Genomic DNA, 27,061 nt, shown 5'->3' with positions numbered 1-27,061 from the left:
CTTCTAACACAATGCACACAGATTGATGGGGAGTGCAGAAGTCTTTGTGGCGTTCCCAGGTCTCCTGTGAGGAAAATTTTCTTAAATAATAATAATAATGATAAAGATGTCTGTATTGAAAGATGAAGGAACATCTGCCTGGGAGTGCTGGACTTCAGTAAAGGGAGGCTTCTAAAATTATTAGAAGCTTTCAGACCAAGCCTGTTATTCAGACGATGAGGTACATCTAGCCTTGGAAGAAACTTCTGGGGAGAGGTGGTTTTCCACTTGGTATTTCTTTTGAAAGAGCTGGCCTGCAGCGTTAAAAAATTGCTCTGTAGGAGAGAGTGTCTCGACGGTATTCCTGTGTGAAGATGATCTAGCTCCTTCTGATCTGTGTCTCTGGAAAACTCATGTTTTCAAAGCTTTCAGGTGGTTTGGGAAACAATGCTTCAGGAGTAGGCTGAGCTTGAGCAAAAGCTTTCCTGCAGTTTTCATTTTGAGAACTAAAACTGATGTTGTCTGAAGTGTGGGTGGAACTAAATGTGTTCCTCAGTTTCTGATAAACATCTCTTTGGAAAATATGAAACCCATTCATCTTCAAAGAAGACATTAAATATAATATTCTAGATTTTTGCCTTAAGGTCAATATTTACAGCAGCAAGTATCCAGGGATGCAGATGTGGCCATCTTTTTTTTTTCTTTTTCTTTTTTTTTTTTTTCTTCCTCCTTTCTTTTTGCTCTAGAAATTATCATTTAGCAGCATATTGAACCAGCAATCCTCAGTTAATCAGCTTTGGTTCTGCCATCTCGTAGGTTTGAGAGGCAAGAGTTATCACAGTGGAAAGGAAACCAGGTAATCAGATGAACTACTCTGCTCTCTTAGACCCTTGCCCAAAGCAGAGGACATTTGCAGTTGTGGTACTCAGGACTTCCTGTAACTGTGATATACAATCTACACTGGAAGAAACCTGTTCTAGAAGAATGCGCTGCCACGTCTATTCTGGCATGAGATAGTCCTGAAGGAGCTTTGTGTACAGTTGTGTTTCCCATATGTGTGAATCCTAAAATTATCTTTGAAATACCTTTCTGAAAAAGTGTGCATTGGGGAGTGGTCGGGACGGTGAAAAAGGTTTGCTTGCCAATCAGAGAAAAGAACAGTGGTAACACACCTGGTAGCATCACTGAAAAAGAAAAACAGATGGAACACACAGTAGCGTTTGTGTGGTGGCAGCTCTAGAATTTCAAAGAGGTTTTTTTGTTCTTTTTTCTTTTTGCAATTTTAGAACTGACCAGCTTCTTAGAAGATGATGTTTATTCCTACTTGAAGCTGCCATTTGGGAAACAGAAGAAGAATGTGGACGAATCCAAACCTCCGCTGTCTTTTAGCGCTAGCTATTTCATGTTTAACAAGCTTAGTGCATAGTCGAGACATAGGTGAGTATGTTGTTACGTAATTCGCTAGTTACCTTTTTTCTGTTTCTACTGACACCACTTAATTATGGTGCCTTCCTACATTATGAATGTTCAGGAATTGCCACCAGTGTGATCCCACACCACCCTTGAGATGGAAACACCACCAGACCTGGTCTCTCTATTCCAGCAGCCGTTGATGTCTTGTTAATCAGCATAAAGCTGGGTTTTAAATTCTCCATAATGCAGCTGTGGTGGCCTGCATGTGTAGTTGATGTAAATGTCTGCTTTGAGGCCATTCTGCTGTATATGTCAGCTGTCTGTGACAGTTCACACATTATCATTAATTGCCCATCTCTCATTAATTGTCCTCCATGTGGGACAATGGAGGAAAACAAAAACACATTAAGTTTATTGTCACTGCTTGTGGTTTTGCCATTGGCCCAAAGCCTGCTTATTAGGCCAGGCTAGGAATGGGTTTTGTGGAGACAACTGCTTGTCTAGTGCACAAATATAAACCCAGATTTTGCGTACCTCCAGAAATCCTTCAGTCCGTGGTTGCCTATAATCAGGCGCACTCAAAAATCATGCAGTGGTTTTAAAATACTGTCCAGAAATATGTACAGTAAATATGTAAACATAATGCCTACAGGTATGAGCCATAGTAGTTGTTTTACAGCTGGCCATTTATGACCTACCATTTTTTTTGTAAATGACAAAAATTGGTCATTTACAAAATTTTTGTGACTGTAGTTCTTATACAATTTCAGGTTCTCAAGGGGACCCCCAGAATTTAAAATGTGTCACGCACAATTTACGTAAAATGGTCTGTACTTGGGATATGTCATCTAAAAGAAGACACGGACAAACTGAGTTTTGTTACACTACAGAGTAAGTCCTCCGTTACCTACTTGACTGCAAACTGCTGAACTGTGATTAAAGTATAGTTATACCTCAGTCTCTGCCTGTGAAATCCATAATGCTTTTTTTTCTCCTAAGAATCTGCCTGCCGCTTGTCCTCCATTGGTGCTCTCAACAGGCACTCAGGCAATGGCAGGGTTTCTGATGAAGTTGTTTTCTTTGACGCTAACAGTTCTCCTGCCAAAATCTCCTCCTTGATCTCTTCAAAGAGCTGGAAGATGCTCTCTTTTACTCAGAGTTCTCTGTGTGTCTGCCTAGCCCTTACTCAGTTTTCATAAGGGACGTCTTCATACCAGGTTTAGTCCAAAAGGAAATGATAGTTGGAAGAAGCAGATCCCGATATTATGCGCCAACGAGGTAGAATACATAAATGTCAAGATTTACATGTGGAAAAAACATTAAAAATCTCTTAGTGGCTATCTTATAACCTATTTAAATTTTAAGCTGTTTGGAGAGTGTTTTATCAGAGTGTATGAAAATGAGTCCACATATCCAGTAGCCTTTCTGAAGTGAATGCAAGTGAAAAATTTCAAAAAAACATGAAGAAAATAAAATCTTCAGTATGTTTTTCACTCATGAAAATGCATGTGCAATTCCCCATGCTGCTGACTTGCCAAATACTTATCATGTGCTAGGACTGAGTTCAAATCATTTTTGTATCTTGATTCTTCTCCCAGTCCAGACATTTGCGCTCTTTTTTTCCTGTTACTTCTGCAGGCAGCCCAAACTTTTCCTTGGGGTCTCAGGGCTTGGCTGTACTTCTTCCACCTACATGCTTGATTTCTTTGTTTAGTTATTATTCCTGCATTGCCAGCTATTATTTCTATACAAAAATTGCATATATGTGATATTTTGGCCAGAGATTAGGAGTGCAAAGTTCACAAGGTACTGCGCTCTGAACAACAACAACCTTGTAGCTGCTTCTGTTTTTCCTTAGCAAAGCAGATCAAGGTTGGGTCCCAAAGCAGAAAATGATGGCTGAGCTTCATGCAGACCTCCCAGAGGGAAAAAAATTTTGTTTTTCATTTGCTCAAACATCCTCTAATGATATTTCAGTACATAATAGGAATAGCCTTTATGAGCACTCAGGTCTCAACTGGCTTTCACTAGTTCAGAGTCTTTTGTGTGAATCAGAAAAGTTCAACCCAAGCTCTTGACTCCAGCAGATAGGAGTTCCAGGGTCCTGTTCCAGTTCATAAATGAGTAGTAATCTCTCAGCAGGAAGTCTGGCATTGTTCTCATCATTTTCCTTCCTCCTATCATTGCCTCAAGAGGAAGATTTGGATTTTTTCAAACTTTTTTTCCTTTCTTGTTGCATATCAATGATTATGAGCAAAGGGACTTGACCCATGCATTGTTGTTTTATGTATGTATCTATGACCTTTAGACAAAGGCCAGATCACATTGTGCTGAGCGCTGCATACTGTGTGCAGACTGCATTTCCATCTGGAATCTTAGTAGTTCTCTCCCCTGCAGTCTGTTCTTCCCCTGCTAGCTGATTTTGTTTTCAGGTGGGTGAACATACTGTTTGCATCCACATGTCATCTCTCTGGAAAGAAATTGAGAGAGATGGAGTCAGGAAATGTAAGGAAAAAACTGTAGAGTTTTTGTTTTTTTTTAAATTGTTTTGAAATACTGATTTGTAGCAACTATAGGTTTTAGAAAAGTATCTCGTGGTTAAAAAGTCATTTTTTCACTTTGAAGTGTTCTCTTAACTGGATGGCCACATTATACAACTAGTGCATGGTCTACCACTTTGATTAAAGTGGCTTGAGGGAAGAGGACTGCCTATTAATCTGCTGCCAACCAAGTCCTGCGACTCTTCACAAAGACGTATTTGATATGAAGTTCTGTTTGCTACATTTCAGAGAATCTGTGTTTTGTTAGTATCCTAGAGATATGACTTAGCTTGCCTTAACTTCCTATCAGCTGAAATACCTGCTTAAACCTCTCTGTCTTTTCAGTGACGTCATTCCAAAGTGTTTTAAAACTAAGGAGAAAAAAGTTGAGATTCCAGTCCCAGAGAGCTCCACCACGATGAAAATAACCACATACAGCATTTCTGGAACAGCCTTTGCTACTAGACGCTTTGAAATTCACAAGAAAAACATCTGTAAGTGTCGGGTTTCAGACCTAACATATCTGAAATGCTGTTAAGTGTAGATGCTTGCATTTTTGTTTGCCAGTGTTCCTGTATATAGAATGTTAATGAATCCACATGAATCTGGCCATACATAGTGTGTTGTTATTTCTCCTCAGAGGAAAAAAAATCCTGAACCCCCTCATCACAGAGAATTCAAGGACAGAATGTGAGGAGGAAACAAAGCCCAATGTTGTTAGATCCTTCCAATCGCTCCGTGTTCTTGTTTTCTTTGCTGCATAGTAGAAAGGATTTGTGGAATAGTTACTAGTTTACATTCTGAAGTACCTACATGGAGCATAAAGTGCATTTGCTTAGACTTGAGTGGGAGAAGGCAGATTAAAATTCCTAGTGCCAGTTCTCCCTTCTTAAATGTTGAACCACTACAGAACTAAGTTGTTTATTCCTGCAACTAGGCAATATTTTAAGATCAGTTATATCAAGCATCATTCATGACAGACTCATGTTTTCTTAATACATGCTGAATTTGTCCATTCTGTTTAAATTTATGTGAAACTCAGCAAAGACATCTATGCTTAACACCTTTACTGCATCCTATTGGATGTGGTATCATAGTTTAATAAAACAGACTTTTTCCTACTTCCTTTCTCCCAAAAGTGGAAGAAAGCAAGAAAGTATCTGCAGGTTGAGGCAGTGGAGCCCTACACTAAATTGCTTCCTACCTTGATAATAGTACTGTGGCTTGCTTGGCTCTGAGGAATTTCACTGAACTTGGTGTCCAGTGTTCAAAAGGAGATCCCCTTATCTCATTCAATATGTATGCCCACAGCCTCTGTCCCTAGAGTTTCAAGTGCATGTTCTTCCAGGTTCTCTGTAGCTGTATTGAAATTATGACAGTCACCCAAAACCACTGCCATGTAATCTGCTCCAGTAGTTTTAGCCATTGACATTATGTTGTGTATTTCCAACTCTGATTGCTATCAGTCAGTTTAACAGCACTACCTGCTTCCAGGCGTTTCTTACAGAAGCAGAACTTGAACTAGTCGACAGCTGATTTTTCCTTCAGCTTATATTTTCTGGTTCTTCACTTCCAGCAGCAACTTCACTGATCATCCCAGCTCCTCAGCTGTGAATTGAAGATAGGCATTGGCAATCTGATGCACTTACTCATAATTTAGTCTTTGGTTCTGGCTAGAGCTGCTAGGAAATGTGAACAAAACAGAACTGAAAAATATGTGGGGAATGGATTCCCACAATGTGGTTCCCCAGCATGTGTCTGACTCCAGTCAGGAGGACCCATTCACGCTTCACAAGACATCCTGGCTAGTGTGTTAATCATTCTGAACATGTTGCAAGCTCTCAGTCTTGGCCAGTACCCAAGTTGCATTTTAAAAACCAGATTTATCCTACACCAGGGCCAATACCATCTGAACTGCTGTAACCCTTGCCTCTCAGCCTCTTGCTTCACTACTGTCCTTTTGTAGAAGATATGCTTCTGTTTAATCTCCTTGTCATGTCTCTATCACGATGTCATGTCTTCCCTATTTCTTGTATCTTAAAATCATATTCCTCATGATCCTCTCCAGAGCCTCATGTGAGCTTCTTCCATGCTGTGCTTCTGCTCTCCTATCTCTCTGCTCCCACTTTTGTTGAGTCACCTCTTTTCTGCTTGTCTCTAAAACCTTTTTGTTTTTTTGGTGGATTTTACATCTTTCTTCTTGTATTCTTATGTACACTTCAATTCTGTAGTACACTCTGTGGCGTGGAGTGAAAGTTGTCTGCCTGCCTTGCTACACATTAGGAAAGGTCAATTCATGATCACTGAATTACATGTCTGCAAGAAGCTGCTACCTGGTGACTCATTGGCACCTGTGCTGTCCTCAGCACTTTTCTGCTCAAGTAATGACGAAGCACATCTTGTTCTAATCACAGAGGTTGAGTTATATGTTTGTATGGCTACTAGCCAGTTCAGAGCAGAAATGTGTCTGTTAAACACCTGTAGGGCTGGTGTTGCTGACTAATAATTTCAATATGTTTGTTTTTTTTTCCTGCCCTCTCTTTCAAGCATTTGTTCCACTCGCTCCACGCATTCTTAGTTTAACACCTGACTTTTCAACTTCCACGTTAACTCTGAAGTGGAGTGATAATGGATCAGCCTTCCCATATGGAGTGGACGCTTCTTGGGAGATTGAGATACTCCGTAAGGAAACAATGGAAGATGTCACACGAGTAAGTTCTTTTCATCTTGAAAAATAAATGTGCAGATTATGTCTCCAGTGTTGTAGTAGGTCAGCTGAATTAATCAGTAGGTATCTTGAGGTCACAGTACCTTCTAAATTTAACCAGAGTTTAGGAAACGACATCCCCAGTTTTTCTAACCTTATTCCATTACATTTGTTTTTTAGAAAAGGAAAAAAGATAAAATATGTATTCTCAGGCTAAAATTTACAAGAAATTCATGCTGAAAAAGTTGGGACATGGAGTAGGCCCTGAATACTGGGATACAATATATACCTTTTGAAATGCACAGCAAGCTGCCTACTCTTCCTCAAATGTGTGCCCTCTGGTATTTCTGGCTGGTGGGCTGTTTAGTGTCTTAGACTCTTATCCAAGTGAATTCATAAGGCAGTTGAAAGTTAAATGAAACACTGTGACCATCCATTGTGAGTTTATTATTAACCTCACTCACTTTCCCATTTGGTTAACAGCTGTAAGATTATGTGTCTTTGCTAACAACCATTCATGATCTTTTTGTTTTTTGGGGGAAAAACTTTGTAGGAATTTTACAATTCAAAACTGACCCATGAAGACATCATTCATTCTTGGAACTGGAAATCAGACATGCCTTTGGAGTGTACATCGCATTATGCAAGGATTCGCCGTTATATTAATATAACACAGTTTGATGGCAACAAGGATTGGAGTGACTGGAGCCCAGTAGAAGTAGTTCCTGGTATGTATGTTCTGTTAGTACCACATGGACTTTAAGTACTTTATGAAAACTAAGGCAAAGTCAGAGGAAAAGATTTAAGGCTGTGATGACTCAATGTTTTTTTGGAGGTATAATAGAGAAATGTTTAATGAAATAATGAAACCTCGTAAGCATTGATTTGGGTGCATTGGCTTACTCCTGAGTTAAGTTTTAGTTGACTGGAAGCATATTTATAGCAAATTGTTTTTGCTTTTTTTTTTTTCCTTTTATATTTTTCATTTTTGTTTTTTCCTTCTCTGATAGGAAAAGATACTGAGCCCAGTGGAAGTGGACTTTTTCCTCAGGACACTGTGGTGGCAGTGGGTTCAAATGTGACATTTTGTTGTGTCCATGAAGAAGGACGGCAGGTACAACGGATGTCATATGGAGCAAAAGATTACCCACTAATACGTCTGAGCAGTCGGAGCAGTGCAATCAGAGTGCTAAATGCCAGTGCTTCAGATGCCAGTGGGACAAATATAGTGTGCAGAATGTCTGAAAATGGGATGGATGGAACTGTCTTGTTTGTAGGATGTATGTATAATTATGTTTACTAACCTTGAGGAAATGCTCTTGAGACTTTTGGGTCTGCTAGAAAACATGCTGTTGTGTCTTTCTTGCTCTTCCCTAGCTTTTGGCTTGTGAGGAAAAACTGGTATTTTACTCATATGATTAATTTCATTATGGAAACTCCAACACATGGAGAAGACACAAGGGCTGAGAGGGTGAGGGATGGTGGGTACCCAGTGACTACCTGTGAGAGTCTCCTAGAACCAGTCCCATTGCATCTTTGCTTCTGGACCTCTATTCCTGAGGCAGTTCTTCCTTATCCGGAGTACTTAGTAGTTTATCAGCATTCAAAGATTTATCCTCATTTTCTGTCACTTTTGACAAACATGTGTTTCAGTTTGTTCCTAATAAAGGTAAGAGGAAGAGGAAGAATTGTAAGTGAAGACTAATTTACCAACCAAACAAAAGTGATAGAACAGTTATGCTTGAAAAAACAGCAGATGCTCATCCAGAGCAGTAACTTCCTGGGAGCTAATTACAGTGAGGGAATTTGGCTGACAGTTCATTTTCCTTGGGAAATCTTCTAAATATTCTTTTAATATTTTTTTTAAAGATGCACCATGTATCTTTTCTATGTATCTTTGCCAGCCTCAGAAATCTTTTCCAGATGCAGCTACCTTTTGAAATTATCTGTTTCTTCTTCCCATTAATTAATAAACCTCAGAGTTTTATGTGCTTTCACCACAATGGTTATGAGAGTTGCCATCTTCTAACAGCTCCAGTTTTCCATTATAAGCACCCATCTTGGAATTTAGAATCCTTGGAACTGAGGAACTCATTTTGAAAGTGTGTTCTGATTCCAACATCTAATTCCAACATGTCTTTTGAAAATCTGTCTTCTTGCATATTCCGTGTTAGAAAATGCAAAGCAGCCTTCTCAGTGAGGTACAGTTTTTATGTTATCTGTGCCCTGCTTGCTTTTGTGGAAGAGCCTTCCACATAAATAATCAGTGCGCAGTGAATGAAGACTATGATGATCTAGGATTATTTCATACAGTACTTTCTGAAGAGCAAGGCTGTAGTGAAGTCTGTGTCCTTCCAGTGTTTCTTGTACTTGCCAGTGTAGCTGCTTAGTGGGAAATAAGACTTGCCAGAATACCGTTCCTGATGAGGTAGATTTGGAGAAAAGAAAGTAGAGGAAATGAATGTATATCCACACCATTTTAGTTAAGGCTAGACCTGGCAAACTAAATGTTAACTCTTCTTTTCCTTTTACTCTTAGTCTAAACTAACCCTTGCCACTGTTGTCTCATGTTAATTTCCTTCTATATGGCAGCTACATGGATACTATTGCAGTACAATTTGGGGAAAAGTGTATGAGAATTGAAGTAAGACTATGCATAGTGTCACATCAGCCTGGTTACCCTGTCTGTTGGCAGTACTGTCCATCCTCTCCAAAAAGGCAGTCAACAGTGGTGTAGTGTGAGAGAGAAAAACATGCTTCAAAAGGAGAGGATGGTTGCCTTCAAAGCAACAGTGAAAAGAATGAGGGAATCATGGTTTGCTTAAGTTTTCAAATTCAGGATCAAAATCTTGCCAAGGGGGACATCTCTTTGACATGACTTGCTTGGAGAATGCAAAGCAGTCGTGGAGCTGGCATGTGAAAAATTCCTAAATTGTTTCATTGTTAAACTGAGACTCACAGAGTTTTAGTGAAGCACTTCCAAGTCAGAACCTGGAGCTTGTGAACTTAGGTTTAATCAACTTACCTACCCACTTAGGAGCCCAGAGTCAAGCGTAAATCAGTTGGCGCTGATAATAATAATTCATTTTATTTGTTCAATTAAGCATGTATCGCAGTTTCACTTATCACACTGGGATGGAAATACTTTGTCTAACTGTTTTGATTTTATTTTATCCTACAGATGGCCCTGATATTCCCGAAGACCTCAGCTGTGAAACATCCAACTTTGTGATAATAAAATGCACCTGGAAACCAGGTAGAGCCAGTGGACTGTACGGAGTACGTGGAACAAAGTACAGTTTAATTGAAAGGTAAAACCGATCAGCATTGTAGAAGTAAAAAGGTAGAACTAGAATACATCCTTTGCTGGCTGCGACTAATTGTTCCATGCCTCCTTATATGACATAGTCTTCACTGTTTGGAGCCTGAAATATTTTTGTTGAAGTTGGAACTGAACTCTAAAAATAAAATTACAGGAACCTCATTTTGAAAATTGCAATGAGAATTGGAGATGATATTTCCAAAGACTTACGCTGTTCTGGACGAATGACAAAATTCTTCTTCTGTCTTATTCTGTCTTCTTCTGGCTTATTCTGTCAGACTACTGCCAACATGATATAGCTCTGGTCTTGGGTATTACCAACCTGCTTTTGATTTATAAATGGCTGGGACTAATGGATGTATCGTGGGCAATGGACTAGTGGATGTATCCTGGGCAACAAATCTTAATTTAAGTTTGGCAGGGCTGGTAGAAAGATGTTATGTATGTTACATTTCCTTAGCTCAGAAAGCAATCAAGATCATACTTCCAATGCAAATGTCTGCTGATCTGAACAAAGATACTCCAAATAAGAGATTTAGTTGTGACTTGTGAGGTAGTTTTACAGGACATACCTGTTTTCCAGGCTTTTGAGAAGTGGGAAGATAGAAATGTTATGCTAGTGAAAGAGAGGAGTTTCATGTGAGAACGGGGCAAGTCATAACTGATGCCACTTTAACTTGTACTGTGGTGTTAGATATGCCTCTGCAGTCAACTAATTCTGAAAGCTCTGTGTTTTAATGAACACATTATTCTTTACTCTGTTTTTAATCTAGACTTCTGACTGTTGCTGTAAGTTACCTTATTCAAAAATAATATTGTTCCCCCACCCTTTCTTACTTTGTAGTATATCTGGTAAAAATGTTTCCTGTGATGTAAATGAAATGAAGAAAGAGCGTGTTTGTGGCTTTCCAGTTCTGGCTGATCAGAAAACCTACAGTTTTGTATTAGGAGTTTCCAATCCTATTGGACAAACAGAGGCATCACTTTTGGTTGACTTAAATCGGAGAGGTAAGTCTTGAGAGTTATGAAGGCAATTAGATATGTTTATTATACACTAAAGGTTTGTTTGGGGTTTGGAAGAGCACTGACATGGTATGCTATTGTTTGTGATTGTTTCGCTTTGTTGTCACAAGTTTTTTGACTCATTTTGTGATTTGAACTTAAGAAAGCTTAGCACATGTCCTGAGGTAAAGATAGGGTGTGCAGGGAGATGTCTGTACTGTATGTACTCTACAGCAGTACTGCTGGACTGTATACGCTGCTGTATGGATAAATGCTGCTTGTGATCTAATAATAAGCAGCTGCTACTTATGTGTTGCTTCATATTCTATTCCAAATCAGCAATTAAAGTTTAGTTGTAACTAAGAACTGCAATGGCAAAACATATCTGACTAAGGTGGTGACCTTCTATGATGGGCCAGTGGCTTCAGTGGGCAAAGAAGGGGCAACTGATGTCATCTACCTGGACTTTTGCAAGGCCTTTGACATGGTCCTGCATGTATCCGTGTATAATCAATAGATATCAAGATGTTATAATCACAGTATAATCAAGAGAGTTAGGCAAAATAGACAACGATCACAAAAAGAGAATAGATGGAAGAGCTTACCCTTCGGCTGAGCTCACCACAAAACACCAAGAGAGGTGATCTCCAGAAGAGATCCTTCCCCTCTGGTAGCCAGCTCTTAAATAGGTCTAGGAGGGGTGGAGCCAGGCTCCACCCCTTCCGGCAGCACAGGTGAATTGCCTTCACCTGTGCTCCTCTGGCTGACTCATGGCTCACCTCAGGTGATTAATCAGAGGTTCAGGCCGTGACTCAGCAGTTCCCATACAATCCTTATCTCTAAGGTGAGAGGTATGGATTCAAAGGCTGGACTACTTGGTGAATATATAATTGGTTGGATGTTAGCAGCCAATGTCCGTATAGTCGGGTGAAAACTGGCCATGAGTGGTGTCCTCCAGAGATCCATCTTGGGACCTGTATTCTTTAATGTCTTCATCAGTGACATAAATGATGGGATTGAGTGCACTCTTGTCAATTTGCAGATGATATCAAGCTGTATGGAGCAGCTGACACAACACAAGGAAGGGAAGCTGTCCAGAGGGTTCTGGACTTGGGTCGGGGCAGTCCCAGATATGTCTACAGGCTGGGAGAAGAGCTCATTGGGAACAGCTCTGTGGAGAAGGACTTTGGGGTTCTGATGGATGAAAAACTGAACATGAGCCAGCACTATGCACTTGTATCTCTGAACAGTAATGTTCAGTAACAGTAATGTTAGGGCTGCATCAAAAGAGGGGTGGCCGGCAGGGTGGAGGAAATGTTCTGCCTTTATAGAGCCCCATCTGGAGTACTGTGTCCAGGTCTGGGGCCCCCAATGCAAGAAGGATGCAAAGCAGTTGGAGCGGGTCTAGAGGAGGCCACAAAGATGATGGAGGGGCTGGAGCACCTCTCCTATGAAAAAAGGTTGAGCAACCAGGGCTTGTTTAGTTTGGTGAAGAAGAACGTTTTGGGGAGACTTCATTGCAGCCTTCCAGTACTTGAAGAGAGCTCATAAGTACGAGGGAGGCTGACTTTTTACACAGTCTGTTAGTGGTAAGATGAGGGTAAATGGCTTTAAACTGAAAGAAGGGAGACTTAAGTTAGATGTTAGGAAGGAATTCGTTATTTGGAGGGTGGTGAGGCAGTGGCACAGTTTGCCCAGAGAAACTGTGGATGCCCCATCCCTAAAGACATTCAAGGACAGGTTGGATGGGATCCCAGGCAGCTTGATCTGGTGGCTGGCTACCCTATCCACTGCAGGGGGTTACATCTTGGTGATCTTTAATGTTCCTTTCAGCCTAGGCCATTCTGTGATTCTTTACTTCAGTGTCTGCATAAAGGGCAGAATACTGTACAGGCTCACACTGGCAGCATTTGGAGCATAAAAAGGCAGTGCTGAAAGGAACTAGCAAGGGTATTACTTACTGTTTATAATAAGCACGTACCTGTGATCATCTGCTGTTATGAACTTATTTCATTGCACTCATGTTTTAAAGCGAAGATGATGACCTTTGTCATGCTGACTCTCTTCCCTGTCCTTTTCCATGCAGCCACACACAGCTGTGGATTCAGAGTTTCTAGGACTTATAGCTTTCAGCCATTCACTCTGTAAAACTCAGTTTGTAGTTAAAGATAGCTCATCTTATTTATTTATTTATTTATTTATTTTCATCTCCTAATGACAAGTAGCCTGAGACTAGAACTGTAGGAATACATAGGCAGGTCACTTTGGTATAACTTACTTCTGTTAATGATAAACTGTCAGTATGACTGCTGTTCTGTATTTGTTTCCTTTCCTTTTTTTTACTCACTGTACACTTAGTTCCCAATGTAGAGCACATATTTTCTCAAGGGCAACTGGAGCATTTCCAACAGTGGAGATTGATTTTCTCCAACAGCTCTGAGAAGTAGTTTTGAATAGTCCACAAATGCTTCATGAAGGGAGCTTTGGACAGGGGGAGGTAAAGAGGTCTGAATATTTTAAGTTCTAACTTGCCAGGTTCCCATGATTGTGTGAATTTCATGTGTCCTTACAGTCCTCTGAAATAGCCCATGTTTCACTGTTTTGGTAAAATAGCTAGCGATGAAATGTTTTTCTGCAACTCCAACCCCTTATTATGTATGCCAGCGGAACTCAGCATAAGTAAATCTGCTTCCATGTTTAATAACTGAGAAGTGCATCAGGAGCAAGGCTGTTTTATAGGTGCCTCTTAAGCCCTATTTGGGTATTATTTATTCTTCTTATTCTCTTCAGTCTTTCAAAACGTAACTTTTAAAACTGAAGTTAATGCTTTTTTTTTTTTCTTAGAATAAATGTTTTTTCTTTAATTTTTAAGTTAATCCAGAAACTCCAGAAAAGTTAACTGTTTATGGGAACAGCTCCACAAGCGTCCGTCTGCGTTGGTTTATAAATGGCAGCTTTGCTGAGATCAGGCTTCTGTGTCAAATTGAAATCCGCAGTGGCCATTCTGAGCAAAAACTGGTAAGTGTTATTTTCAGTGGATTTTTTTGGTTCAAATGCTTATCTTTTTTCATATCTTCATTCTGATCATCTTAATGCAGGAATGGCTAAGAGCTCATCTAGCACAATTAGATAAAATTCTACTCATTTTCATTGTTGCCTGCTGTTCCTTATTTTGCTTGTTTTTAAGTAGCTTAGGGGAAGTTTCAGTGTAGCTACAGTATTATTTGGCACTTCAAGCCCACTCTTTGAGTAACAGTCCTTGTAGTCTGTCCTTCGTGCTGCAAATTGTACTAATGCACATTCTTTCCATGGTTTGCTTCTGCCCCACGGACTTCCACAGTGATTGTTTCTGATTGCCTTTAGTAATCTGTAGTTGATTTTCTTTTTTCCATCCTTTTTCCTTAGAGAACATTTTATTTGCTTGCTGTTAGCAATTGGCATGTGTATGACTGTAATACAGAGTTGCTAAACCTGCTCTTATGTCACTAGAGCAGAGGCAGGATAGGGAGACATTTTCCCACTGGCACAACAGAACGTAATCCTTGGTGAAGACCTCTGCAACTGGAGAGGAGGTGGTGGTTTTTGGGGGGTGTTCAGATTTCCAGCATTCAGGCTGGAGTTCTAGCTGCTGCCCAGCATTGGTGTTCTGTCACTGATTGGAGCTGCATATTTATTCTGCTGACTGTCAAATGAGCTTAAGGCACTAATTTAGACACCAGCATCAGATACCAAGCGTAGGTGGTGGAAATATATCCCCTTCTTACTGCCTAAAGTAGTGTGTGGGTGATCTGTATCAGTGGGGAAGCCTAATGGCTGCCTGTTCAGTTGGCCTCAGGTTTACCTCCAAGTTCTGTGATTGCTCATTGCTGGAGCATCTCTGAGCAGCTCAGGTGGACAGATGGTTAATTACCCAGACTTGGTGTAAAGAACCTGAACATGTGAGCACGGAAACCTCACAGACTGATTTTTATCAGATCAGTGCTGGTTCCTCAGGAAGTTTGTAGCAGGAGTATTCTCTTACCCAATTACATTTAGTACCATAGCCTTGTACAGAGTCACTCAAGTCACAGAAGTGAAGCAGTTGACAGTGAACACACTAATTTTATGTGTGTTCTCTAAAATAATAGGGTAGTAATAAATACATGCTCATTTCTAAAACAATTTTGAAGCATTTACAGACTGTGGAAGCCTTAAGATTGTCTATATTCTCTGTAGTAATATGTTTAGTAGTACTCAAATACTAAGTATTGCAGAGAAAATCAGTTCAGATGCCTTGGGAATTATCAGAGGAATTAACTTGCTTTTAGATGTAAATAAAAGCTCTAACCAATGAGCTGTATTGGATTTTGGTGTTGTGGTTACAGATACCCTCACCCACAGTTGCTTGCATTTTCTGCTCCCAGCAGTAACTGCTTCTGCTGCAGTCAGGAGTGGAAACAAATATCTGAGCATTACCCACCCCCAGCTCAGCTTAAGATGCCAAAAAGTAGTTTTGCACAGTTGTCTAGCCTGAATTACACTGTTTGAAGCCTGGAGAACATAATTGCTTGTGAATGCTGCTACCAGGTCAGTAATCAGGGGCAGTGGAGGATGATAAAGTCAAACACTGCCACAGCAGTTTGCTTCACTGCACCTGTATCAGTGCTCTCCCTTACAGATACTTTGAAACACAATGCACAACTTGGTAGAAGCTCTTAAGCATTGTCACATTGTCTTTGGTTGCTTAATAAAAAAGCTCAAAGAGTTCTCTGTAATAAAAAAGTAGCTGTGAAATTGCTATGGGTATTTACATGGCATTTTGAGGATGTTTTCAGAAGCTTTTCCATCCGTATGAGAGATTGTTGTCATTTTTATATTTTTCAAGTTGTCGTTTGGCTTTAGAAATGCACAATTAGTTGCAGCTTGAAGTCACTGAGAGTCCAGTTTTGGCAGCTGTGATGCACATGTGTTATAATTAGATTCAGTAAAGCGCATTCCCATGCCTAGGTTTTGTGTTGTTGTTTTTTAAGTGGTTGTGAAACAGAAATACTCTATAGACTTGTACCATTTTAATAACAGGAGAGACTAGTGCTGTAGTAAGAACTGTGAACAGAAGTCATTTGGGTTTTACTTGGATACTGTCTTTTGAGGGGAAAACGTCTGTCTGGTATGGATGCTGCGTGATAAGCTTTTTCTCAGATGGACTGTCTTTAGCATGCCTTTGTGAATGTGTCTTAGGAGTAAGTCCTTTGTCTGCCCAGTCTGCTGTGCACAGTCATGATGGGAGTTCAGATTATGAGTACCAGAGACGAAGCCTTGGTGGAACTTGTGAGCTAACATTTCACTGCTCATAGGAGAGGGGGGAAGCTAAAGAGGGTTGGTGGAAGCAGCAGCCTGCTTTTGCCTGCAGAGCTTATCCTCTTGAAAGCTCACACTTCTAGGGAATAATTGCAGCAGACAGAGTGTATGTCATATTTTTGTGCCACATACGACTTCATTTTGACAGACCTCTGAATTCTTTTCTAGCATGACTGCATAGGAAATATTTTTCAATATATATATTTTTTTATACTCTCCAAACATAGTCACATTCTCACACTGTTTCTTTGTATAGTCCTTCTCTCCTTGGGAAGGCTGCCTTCTGTGAGACAAACAACAGCTATCTAGAATTTGGCTGTAGCATTTTTCCAGTCTATATGGGAGAAAACACCACCTTTTTTAGGTGTTGACTTTCAGCAAATTATATATATATGTATTTTTATATAGCAAGTAAAATTCTATCAATGTTTAACAGCACAATGTCTCCATGCCTGGTGGGAAGTTCTCAACCTACACAGCTCAGCTGAATGCATTGCACCCATACACCAAATACCGGTTCAGGGTGCGCTGTTCAGCTGCTGACCACTTCTGGAGATGGAGTGACTGGAGTGGGACAGAGGAACACACAACATTGGAAGCCCGTAAGTTTATCTGCTTCTTTGATGATAAAGAGTGAACTTGTGAAGCTGTGTGCTTTTTAAATTCGCTGTCTAAAAAGCTAACTTTTTGATAGACGATAAATTGTGTACAGTGCAACTTGGAAAAAGAATCTCTTTCTTTATCTTAGCTCCTGCCAGAGGACCAGATATCTGGAGAGAGAGAAGTCCTTCTGGAAAAAGCCTAAGAATCTTCTGGAAGGTAGATAGGAAACCTAACGTTATAACATATGGTGTAATTTAAGCGTGAAAATCCATTTTCCTACAGATTTATAAATGAATGAAGTTGATAGTCAATAAATCAGATTGTTTTTCTTATCATTTTATAGAACCATCCATGGAAAAAATATTTTTCCCCAAATGGAAATTTACTGAAGTTGTATTTAAAACGTACAGTGAGAAGCATTTCACTTAAACAATTAAATTTTTAGTAAATCCCAGGTAGAAATGAAAAATTTAGAAACCTTTGTATTAACCTCCAAATTTACACTTGAGTTACTAAATTTTCTGCCTTTCCTGTGCATTCCTCAGACAAGACTGGGATGCTAGAATCATATTATCCTATATCTTCTTTAACTTTCTTCCTTCTTATTTTTTTTTGTAACGTTTTCTTTGTCTGTTCATAGCCCTTATCCCTTTCTGAAGCCAATGGAAAAATTGTGTCTCATGAAGTGTCCTGCTACCTGCTAGAGGAATCACTGGAGTATAAAGAAGTCACGGAGCCCTCAAACAGTACTGAGATAAAACTTGGAAGAAATGACTGTGTAATTAGTGTTGTAGCCAAAAATCATGCAGGCTCATCTCCTCCTTCAAGGATAACAAGCGTGGAACTTCCAAGTGGTGAGTGCTCCCAGCGGAGAGCTTAGCACCTTTATACCCTGGGGAATATGTTGGCAAGTTTGATGATTGAAAAATGCGATGAAACACGCTTTGCTTGTTTGCATTTTGATTTTGTTTCTTTTTCCCATGCAATTCCACTGCATGGGGGAGGTAAAAAAAAAAAACTGCTTTGCTCTTAGGGTAGTGTCTTTCCAATTAATTATGCTCTCTACAAAAAAGGATGATAGTGTACAGCCTCTCTCACTATTGCTTTTCTGGAGACCTCCCAGGAGCAGCAAACATGAAGCTTCAAAGCATTAGCATGGTTCTCTGATGTTTAAGGAGCTCAGTTTATTTCTGTGCATTCTTTTTGAGATACCAAGAAGTGTTATGTGCTGAAGAGAATCAGAATAAATATTTGGAGGTGTTGTGTGCCTTTTTAAGAGAGGGATTGTTGGTTCAATGCTCCTGAGCTCTGCAGGAGAATATTAATTGGGCTGTCTGGTAAAATGCTGGCATCCTGGCTGAGAGCTGGGGTTTGTAAAGAAGATAGGACCTTAACTTCCTAATTAAAATACTGCCACTCTTGCTGTGGACTTTTGTAAAGCAAAATAGCTGAGCCAGATAATGATTTTCTGCTCTTAACCTTGAGCTTGTGGAGCAGATGATATCGCACGTGGCTATTGACAGTCCATGCTTCCCTACATACCAAGAGAAGTGTGTGATCTCCAAAGATTAAACTTTTGGCTCTTTTAGCTGTTTTTGTGCAAAGGATGTACTGCCTCTCCTTCTCCACTGATAGTGCAGGTACCACAGGTAACCACAGTCATCCTTCTTCCAACTCTGGCTCTGGTAAGAAAATGCCATCTCCTGCCAGGAAGATGCATGCCTTGAATGAGATCTGCAGTGAGAGAAAAATGCAAAAGGAAATAATAGCTCCTAATGTTTCTTGTGCTTCTCCAAAGCACCAACACCTAAAAATATTTTCTTATTCTGCTTCCTGAATGGAAAAGTAATTGTAGAGTAGCTAAATGAATAAAAATGCTTTTATAGCTCTCTTCATGCAATACCAGCGCTAGACTCTAGCTGCTGGGGAGGTCGCTGTAATAGATTTGTGGTGTGGGACAGCTGATGGCAGCTGGAGCTTTGCAGTCATTTGTAGCTTTCTCTTGTAATGAGTACTTGGGATGTCTGAGGTTCCCCTCAGTGTTACCCAACTTGCACTCCTTGAAGGTTTGCTCCCAAGCTGGTATAGGAATTGTCTGAGTCACTGACTAGAGTCATGAAAGATGACTCATTTACTGAACTGGATGACATTTCTACCCAAACATCTTTTCTGGCTGCTTCCTGTGTGCAATCTGTAAGTGCTTTCAGTGTCCATAAGAGAGCAGTGGCTCTGAGGCTTGAGATCTGTTGAGGTTTTAAGGAGCCCAAAAACACAAACAAAGGATACTTTGCCTTAATTAATTTGTTGCTGTCTGTGAAAAGTGCTGTTCAGCGTTCAGGATGCATAATCTGGCTGTTACAGACTCTTCTTCTACAGCAGTGCTATAGTGCTTCTCCTGCTGTAGATTGCAGCTATAAATACATCAAAATGAGCAATACTACCCTGGGTGAAACTCTAATCTTCTGGCTCAGGAAATAATATTGAATATGGTGTATTTAAGCATTTTAGAGGGTATGTGCTCACTATAAAAATAGGAAATTTTCATGTCAGTAGGAAAATTAAAGCAGTCTAATTACAAATATGCTCTTCCAGCATCACAGAAGAGTCATTTCACTGAATGCATAGTACTTTTTGGGAAAAGATATTACAAGACTTCCGGAGTTGATTTGTCTTTGTTTAACCAGATGTGGCTTTTTTTGCCTAGCTAGGAAGCTAGAAAATGATTGTATACTTAGAGCTAAGCAGTCCTTCATCATTCACAGCATGTCTGTGAGAGTGAAGTTTTCACAACACTGCTTTTTAAAAACTGCCATTGCCCTTCAACCTTCCATGGTTTGTGGATTTAATGACATGAAATAATAGACTCAATAGGGAGCATAAATGAGAATACTGAGTAAGGAAAAACTCAAACTCTGAACTTGTTTTTGAAGATCAGTTGTGGGGCCACAGCTGTTGCGATGGCCTTTGGAAAACATCTCTTAGCTCTGCAGGGTCCCATCTGTCACCAGGGAGGGAAGCTGCAGGAATCAGAAGTCATTCTCAGATCCAATTTGTTCAGAGGCATCCAAACCTTTAAAAATCAGAAACAAGCAAACAAACAAACAAAAGAACCAAAAGGCATTGCAGGTTTGTTTTGGTTTGTTGTTTCATTGTTTTTTTTTTTTATAATTTATTTACCCTTGGTAGCCTCGAATTTCTATGAAGTTCACCAAGGACTCAACTTCCATTGTTGATTCTCAGTGAAAAATAAAGGTCTGTGGTCAGGCGAATGACAGCAAGACACTCTGACAGAAACACAAAGCAAACTGTTAGCTGAAATAACAGCAGGAATTTATAGCTGCAGGCTCCTGCCAAATTGGTGTCAAGTCAGATTTGAACCTGCCATCTGCTGTAAATCCTTACCTTGAAAAAGTGCTTTTTTAGCCAGCCCTGAGCTGCAGTACTTCTCATCATCTTACTTAAGACTTGCTGTGGGATTTGCTGCAGGCTACATCTGATTTCCAGCACTTGAGAAAGCATGGCTGAGTGTGCTGCTTTGAATTTCACAGTACCAGGAGTGCGCTTCTCATTGCTAGAAATCACTGCAGCTTATAAAACCTTTGTGCTGTGTCTGGAAGTCTTTCTTTCAGCTTTGACAGATAAGTGTCTGTCTCTGATGGATTTTTTTGTTGTCTTTGTTGCAGACAATGTAAAAACAGATCGAGCCGTGGCAATGGGGAATGGAATTTATATTTCTTGGAATTCGTACCCCAACATGACCTGTGGCTATATAGTAAAATGGTGTCATTCATCTGGGTCGGAACCCTGCAGCGTGGACTGGCAGAAATTTCCTTCAAATACAACAGATGCAGTGATAAAATCTGGTAAGTCAGAAATCAGTTGTTGAGTTTTTCTGGTTCAGAAGTCTGAGTAGAAAATGAAGTGAGAGCAGTACGATGCTATGGATCAAAGATTGTTGCTCTGTGCTTGTGTATACTGACGAATTTCTCCTTGACATTGCATTTTTTAAAATTTCTTATGCAGCCTTACCAAATCCAAATGCTAGTCATCACTAAATTATTATCGTCATGCATTTATTAACTATTTTGAAATTACCTTTTCTAGCTACACCCAACAACATTCTGTCACAGTATAATACGTAATGGTTAATCTAGCGTTCAGGAGTGTATTTGGATTGTAAACATAAAAGCACTGCTCAGGATGGGGGGAAGACTAATCCATTGTTTTTACATCAGGCAGATTTATTTTTTTTTAAAGTGTGACCTCCATGTGTTGGATCACTTTCTGCAATTAAAGTTCCAGGTCTCTAGGTGCTGGTGGGGAGATAGGGAAATGAGTTTCAGCTGTTGTGAGACTGGTAGAAGCAGAAAAGACCAAACAAAGATGTTGGTTTTTTCTCTGCTCCCTATGTATATGTGTATTTACTTTCTAGAAGCATTTGCTATATACAAAGCTCCCATTAGAGAAAATGATTTGAAACTGTATACATAAAAAAGTTGGGTGGGTGCAAATTTAGTGGGTGAGCTTTCCTACTTGCAGTGACAGTGCTGTCTTCATGTTATTTTTGTTTGTGCTGGCTAGCTCTTGCTTTTTCTAAGCAGACAATACTATGTCTGTCCTAAATGCACTGCTCAACTCCTGCTCTCTTTCCTGCGATGCTTTTTGAAGTGTGCTGTGAGAGTTTCCAGGCTGTGGGGGCTGGGCTCAAGCTGCCACATTTACCTCTGTGTTTGGTCCTTCCAGAAGAGTCTCTCCATCTGGACCTGAATCCACATGACTTCTGTAGTGGTCCACAGAGGCTGCTTGTTTAGGAAAAGATTAATTGAGGTTCAGCTTGAAAATACTGACCTGCAGAAATCACAGGAAGTTGTAAATTATTTATACAAGGTAGTATTAAGCATCTATCAAAGGCATACAAAGCATACAAAGTTTGACTGTCTGGGTTTTGTAGAGTCATTTCAGACCTGGAATTTCATTGCTGAAGTGTTTCAGAGTCACTTTTGAGACCTCTCTGAATTTCTTTTGCACTATTGCTGCAGTAAGTCTGTGTATTTCAAAACACGTTTTTGTTTCCAAAGAGGAGTCAGGGTCTACATAGCTGCTGTGGGAGGAAAGTAAAGTGATTGTTTCAGTAACTTTAGTTTGTATTTCCTCATGGAAAAAGCAATTTATGCAATTTGAGTAGCTTATTTTGAATCTGTTTGTTTAGAAACAAAATTTTTCCAAGAGCAAGATTTGCTTACTGCTCCAAAACCGTGACTAACAATGTTTATATCTAATACTGCAGTCTGAGGCTGTCATTTTTTTAATACACATTTTTGTGAGTATGTGCATTGTGAAAATTAGAAGCATCAGTGTCCATTAGTGAAACCTTCTCACTTACAGTTTTTCTCTTGCAGCTCTGTTCAGACCTGGTGTGAGATACAACTTTTCACTGTATGGCTGCAAATCCAGTGGATATCAGTTACTGAAAAACATAACTGGGTATACAAAAGAGCTGCGTAAGTGTACTTTATCATTCAGGATCTTTGCAAAGTGAGTTTGAACTGTGTCTGCTTTTAGCTTGGTGTTGGCAGAAGATTGACACTGAAATTGTCATACAGTGCTACTGACTTCTGCTTGTTCTCTGTGCATAACTGTAATATATTTCTTGATCCACTCCAGTTCTCAGCATGCAACAACTCTATATCCTCCAGCTTGTATTGTGGTATAGGGTTTGCCACCACAGAGCAGAAGTTTGCTTTATGGACAGTGTTCTTCGGTGTTGAAGGCACGGTTGATGAGCCTCATTGATGTGATCCCTTCTGCAGGAGAAGGGTCAACTTGTCAAGTCAAAGCAAACTTCTGAGAACTGGATTCCTTGGCTACTGTCATAATGAATACCCTGTCATACTGAGTTTTCTCATTTCAGCTTCTTGGGGTGTGGACTAAGGCGGAGCTTACTTGCCTGGGGATGCACTAGTGGCTGAATGCCTTCTACTTCCAGGAGCCTGAATTTGTCGTTGTTCTTTACAATCACATCTTCTGTGTAGAATGTGACTACAGCTCCCATTTCACTTTGAAGTTTAGCGTGGTTTCTCCTGGAAGATTGTGCTTGGAAAACTGAGCTGCTGAACTGATCTGATCCCTTTGAAAGACTGTTGTTTATTGCATTGCTAAAGCTGAAGGTGAAATCAAGAGAATTTTTCCAGGAACTCATCTTTCATTCATTTGCATTTCTGCAAAAATAAAGAACAATCTCCCAGAGGGTTTTTCAGTATGCATTCTCAGCAGAATTAGAAACTTCCAAGACAAATAGATAACATCTTTGGATAATAAAAAACGCATTGGACATTGGAAAATAAGGATACTCATTTTGCTGAAGGTCATAGGTTTATTCTAAACATCAGATTTGCCTTTGGACAGGTAGTCATCAAAGATGGTGAAATCAAAGATGAAATAGATGCATTCTCAGACGTGAGTTCAGTGCTGATAGATAGTAGCAGATTAGTGTCTAACATCAGACTATGTCCTGTTACATGACCTTATACAACAGATGTTTTCAGTAGCTCTAGGAATTGGAGTAAGGACCTGTGATGCCTGCTAAGGCTGTTCTTTTAAACTGAGATAGGCTTCCATAATAGTAGTGTGAAGTTTGTTTAATTTGAAGACAAGCAATGCAATCACAAAGCTAAAGCCTTTACAAGCTTAATAGTTAATATGTTCTGAATGCAATCTTTCAGCATTTGTTATGTGAAGAAGGGTATAGGTCTGCAAAAACACTACCTGAAAAGAGATTTTTCTCTCAGCTGGTGTTACTAGATAAAGTTGCAGTACTTAATATCAAAGAGACCAATGTACTTGTGTCTTTGCAGTGTCATCTGTTCAGTTTTTGAGAGTTAGGGAAAGATGTTCAGGAAAAGCTGAACATGCCAGCCCTGAAATTAAACTGGTGCAACACTTGCATGGATTCAGCATTTAACTCTAGAATATTACTGACTATCTTCTTCTTTCTTAATTCTTCCTGCAGCTCCAAAACGTGCACCAAATTTTACTGTAGAAGAAACTTCTTCAGATTCGATATTGGTAAAGTGGGAAGACATGCCTATTGAAGATTGTCAGGGGTTTTTAGAAGGATATCGGCTTTCCTTCGCAAAAGGTGAAAAAGATTCCTTAAAGCCTAGGCTTTTGGAATCAGGTAAATCTATAGATTATCATTCCCTTGCTCAAGCTTTTTTTTTCTTTTTTTTTTCTTTTCTTTTTTTTTCCCACTCATTTTAATTTCGTTTTTAAAAAGAAAAGAGATTTTATAGTTCAGTTGCATTAGTCACTGATACTGTTGGTAGTTGGCCCCTGATACGTAACAATGGCATTTGAAATATCAGCTCTTTGTTTGATTAGCATAGTTGTTCTTTAATATAAGGCAAAAGTTGGAGAACACCCAGGTTTGCTGAGGGCATAGAGCTGTACAGTGACTAAGTGTCAGTGAGACACACTGCCCTGTGTACAGATGTCTTAGGTGGAAGAGATGCAGGCAAACTTATGTGACTATGTAAATTGGGTCCCTACCAGGACCCATATTGCAAACACACCTCTGTACAGGTTTGTCTCGCACTGAATTAAGAGGACAAGCACAAGTGTAAAAAATTCAGCTAAATGCTGTGGTGTTTGCTGCCATACAGCGAAGTGTCGTGACCAGGAATCTCTGCTTCAGTTTTGCTTAAAACAGAGGTCTCCTTGGGTTTAGTAAGCTGACTTAAAGAAAATCTTGCTGATGCTGAGGATGGCTCTCTGAATTCTTTTTTTTACAGTGCATGCTTTTCTTTCTTCTAAACAAACAGGGAATCCAGAACTTAAAGTTAAGAATATCACTGACTTAACGAAAAAGTCTTTGAAAATACTTGATCTTCAAGGCAAAACGAGTTACCAGCTGGATCTACAAGCCTACACTGCTGGTGGGTTGAGCCCTCCAAACAGCCTCTATGTGGTGACAAAGGAAGACTGTAAGTTGAACATCCCTATGCATTAATGTTAGTTACTCAGGGGCTATCCAGTGTATGTAAAATTGAGGTGTTTTGGTTGTGTTTTTTTTTTTTTCCTGGTTACTTCAGATAGTCTATGCCTATTTTTTATTTATTTAGTACCTTAAAAAAAAAAACCACAAAAAATGATAAAAGTGAGAAAAAAGTCCTTTCTTATTACAGCTACCTTATAATTCAAGCTAATGTATGCAGAAGAAATAATTTATAAACTTTTATTATAGTATGGAGTCTTCTTTAGCAACTTGTTTTTCTCAATTTTCCCATGAAGAATATCTATCTGTTAATACGTGATGGGAAGAAACACACTGTGGAAATATTTACCCGTTTCAGAATTATAAACAGATGCCTTTCTGCTTTTAATTCAGTTTTATCAATCCCCTGACAGAAACAAACCCTAAAAGATAGTTAGAAAAAGAGATTGACTTTAGGTAACAAGAATTAAAAAAAAAAAGTCATGTGAAAGGAAGATTGAACACGGGTGCAACAAAAATACATGAAAAATCGAATGTAAGGCACTTAACATCAACAGAGAAAGGCAGAGGGAATGTATCAGAGAGCAACCCTGGGAATTAGAAACATTGTAAACCGTATAAAAGCCAGTGCAGCTTGTGCAGTGTTGTTTGCCCTTAAGAGCTATTACCAGAGATTTGAAGAGCTCAAGTAACCTGAAAGTGCTGTTCCAGTGCCTACTGAGAGCAAACATCGCAGTGGCAGTCAGTCTTGTGTTGCACCTTTGAGATTAAGCAAGCAGAGAGAAATAATCGGCTAATTTCTGTAGCTGTCACTGAATCAACTGTTTATAGATTGACGCTTGATCTTCCTAAAAAGTTTATGGTATATATTATGAAGTTTATGGTATAGGTCACTGTTTATGGGCCACTGTTAGCTGAGTTTCTGTGTAGGTGAGAGACTCTATTCTGTGGGGCTGTTAGAAAAGGCATAAAGCTTGCCTTTGGATATATTTGGATAAACTTTGGATATATTTAGTACCTTCTCTTTTTTGTCCCCCAGCTGTAGGACTAATCATTGCAATTCTCATCCCTGTGGCAGTGGTTGTTCTGCTTGGAGTGGTGGCAAGCATCTTTTGCTATAGGAAAAGGGAGTGGTAAATATCTGCATTCAATTCTGAACGTTTTTAAAATATATTTGTTTTGGCATCAGTGTTTTTGATTGTTTGAGCAATTCCTTGTTTTCTGCGAGTGCCCAAATATGTTAGTGGGCTTTTACAGACCTTTGTGTAAAAGAAGTTGGCAAAATAATGTTTTAGAAGGTGAGGAAGAAATTAAGTTGGCAATAAGTGAGAACTAGGGATACAAAAGGGTTTTACAGGAGCCTGTCTCCCAGTGAACCCTGTTTATTAATCATTTTCCAAAGCATAATTTGTGAGCTATCCACAAACACTCAGATAGACATCCCACCTTCATGTTCTCATAAACATGGCATCACAAGTTCCCTAGTTTAAAAAAAGAAAAGGAAAACAGAATAGTTTACTGCTATTTCCATTAAATACTCAGAGAAAGTACAACGTACTGAATCTTTATACCAGATGTCTTCAGTATTCTGAAGTAAACTGAAATGTTCTGACCCCTTCAGTGTATTGACAATGTGTTTCAGGGCTTGGTAACTTTGATAAGTTCTGTCTCTCCTCTTTAAAGGATCAAAGAAACATTTTATCCGGAGATCCCAAATCCTGAGAACAGTAAGGCACTGCAGTTTCAGAAGAACATTTGTGAGGTAACCTTGATTTTAAATCTGGCATTTCAGACTTCTAGAAGACACTGTGAGCAGATAAGTCTCTGTAGGCTTTGAGTCTTCTACTCTAGTTGTAAGATGACTCTGTGGCAAAGAGGAACATGGCAAGATGCTGTGTAACTTTTGTCCAACTACATCTGAAACTATAATGTTTATGTAGTTACGAAGTTTGAACTAGGAAAGAGCTGATACATTTCTGTCCTGCCACGCAATTAGTGAGTCTTAGTAGATGGCTGTGTTACTCCCACATAGTTATTATCTTTGCCATGCTGGTAGGGGAAATAGAAAGTATGGTAACATATACTGGGCCCCATAACTGGAACTGAGTGTAACATTTAGATAACCTTCTTGAATGGATTATAAAAAGCTGAGATTTGAGGAAACA

General features: G+C 39.5%; 1 protein-coding gene across 4 annotated transcripts in view; it reads left to right on the top strand.

Moving 5' to 3' along the window:
- Nucleotides 1-27,061, top strand: part of LOC125686592 (leukemia inhibitory factor receptor-like) — an 85,477-nt gene that overhangs the window by 54,053 nt on the left and 4,363 nt on the right. For all 4 annotated transcript variants that reach the window (XM_048930736.1, XM_048930735.1, XM_048930738.1 and 1 more), the window contains 18 exons: nucleotides 1,266-1,416; nucleotides 2,163-2,283; nucleotides 4,278-4,426; nucleotides 6,480-6,643; nucleotides 7,193-7,367; nucleotides 7,650-7,919; nucleotides 9,821-9,950; nucleotides 10,806-10,969; nucleotides 13,836-13,981; nucleotides 16,737-16,902; nucleotides 17,049-17,119; nucleotides 17,544-17,757; nucleotides 20,587-20,766; nucleotides 22,303-22,404; nucleotides 23,913-24,080; nucleotides 24,724-24,885; nucleotides 25,936-26,029; nucleotides 26,580-26,658. In XM_048930736.1, coding sequence (XP_048786693.1) covers nucleotides 1,335-1,416; nucleotides 2,163-2,283; nucleotides 4,278-4,426; nucleotides 6,480-6,643; nucleotides 7,193-7,367; nucleotides 7,650-7,919; nucleotides 9,821-9,950; nucleotides 10,806-10,969; nucleotides 13,836-13,981; nucleotides 16,737-16,902; nucleotides 17,049-17,119; nucleotides 17,544-17,757; nucleotides 20,587-20,766; nucleotides 22,303-22,404; nucleotides 23,913-24,080; nucleotides 24,724-24,885; nucleotides 25,936-26,029; nucleotides 26,580-26,658 — 2,637 coding nt within the window. In that variant the 5' untranslated portion in view covers nucleotides 1,266-1,334. The remainder of the gene's footprint in view (nucleotides 1-1,265; nucleotides 1,417-2,162; nucleotides 2,284-4,277; nucleotides 4,427-6,479; nucleotides 6,644-7,192; nucleotides 7,368-7,649; nucleotides 7,920-9,820; nucleotides 9,951-10,805; nucleotides 10,970-13,835; nucleotides 13,982-16,736; nucleotides 16,903-17,048; nucleotides 17,120-17,543; nucleotides 17,758-20,586; nucleotides 20,767-22,302; nucleotides 22,405-23,912; nucleotides 24,081-24,723; nucleotides 24,886-25,935; nucleotides 26,030-26,579; nucleotides 26,659-27,061) is intronic.

Source organism: Lagopus muta, chromosome Z (assembly GCF_023343835.1).
Source record: "Lagopus muta isolate bLagMut1 chromosome Z, bLagMut1 primary, whole genome shotgun sequence".
NCBI lineage: Eukaryota > Metazoa > Chordata > Aves > Galliformes > Phasianidae > Lagopus > Lagopus muta.
Note: the sequence above shows the minus strand (reverse complement) of the source record. Positions and strands in the feature narration are given on the sequence as shown.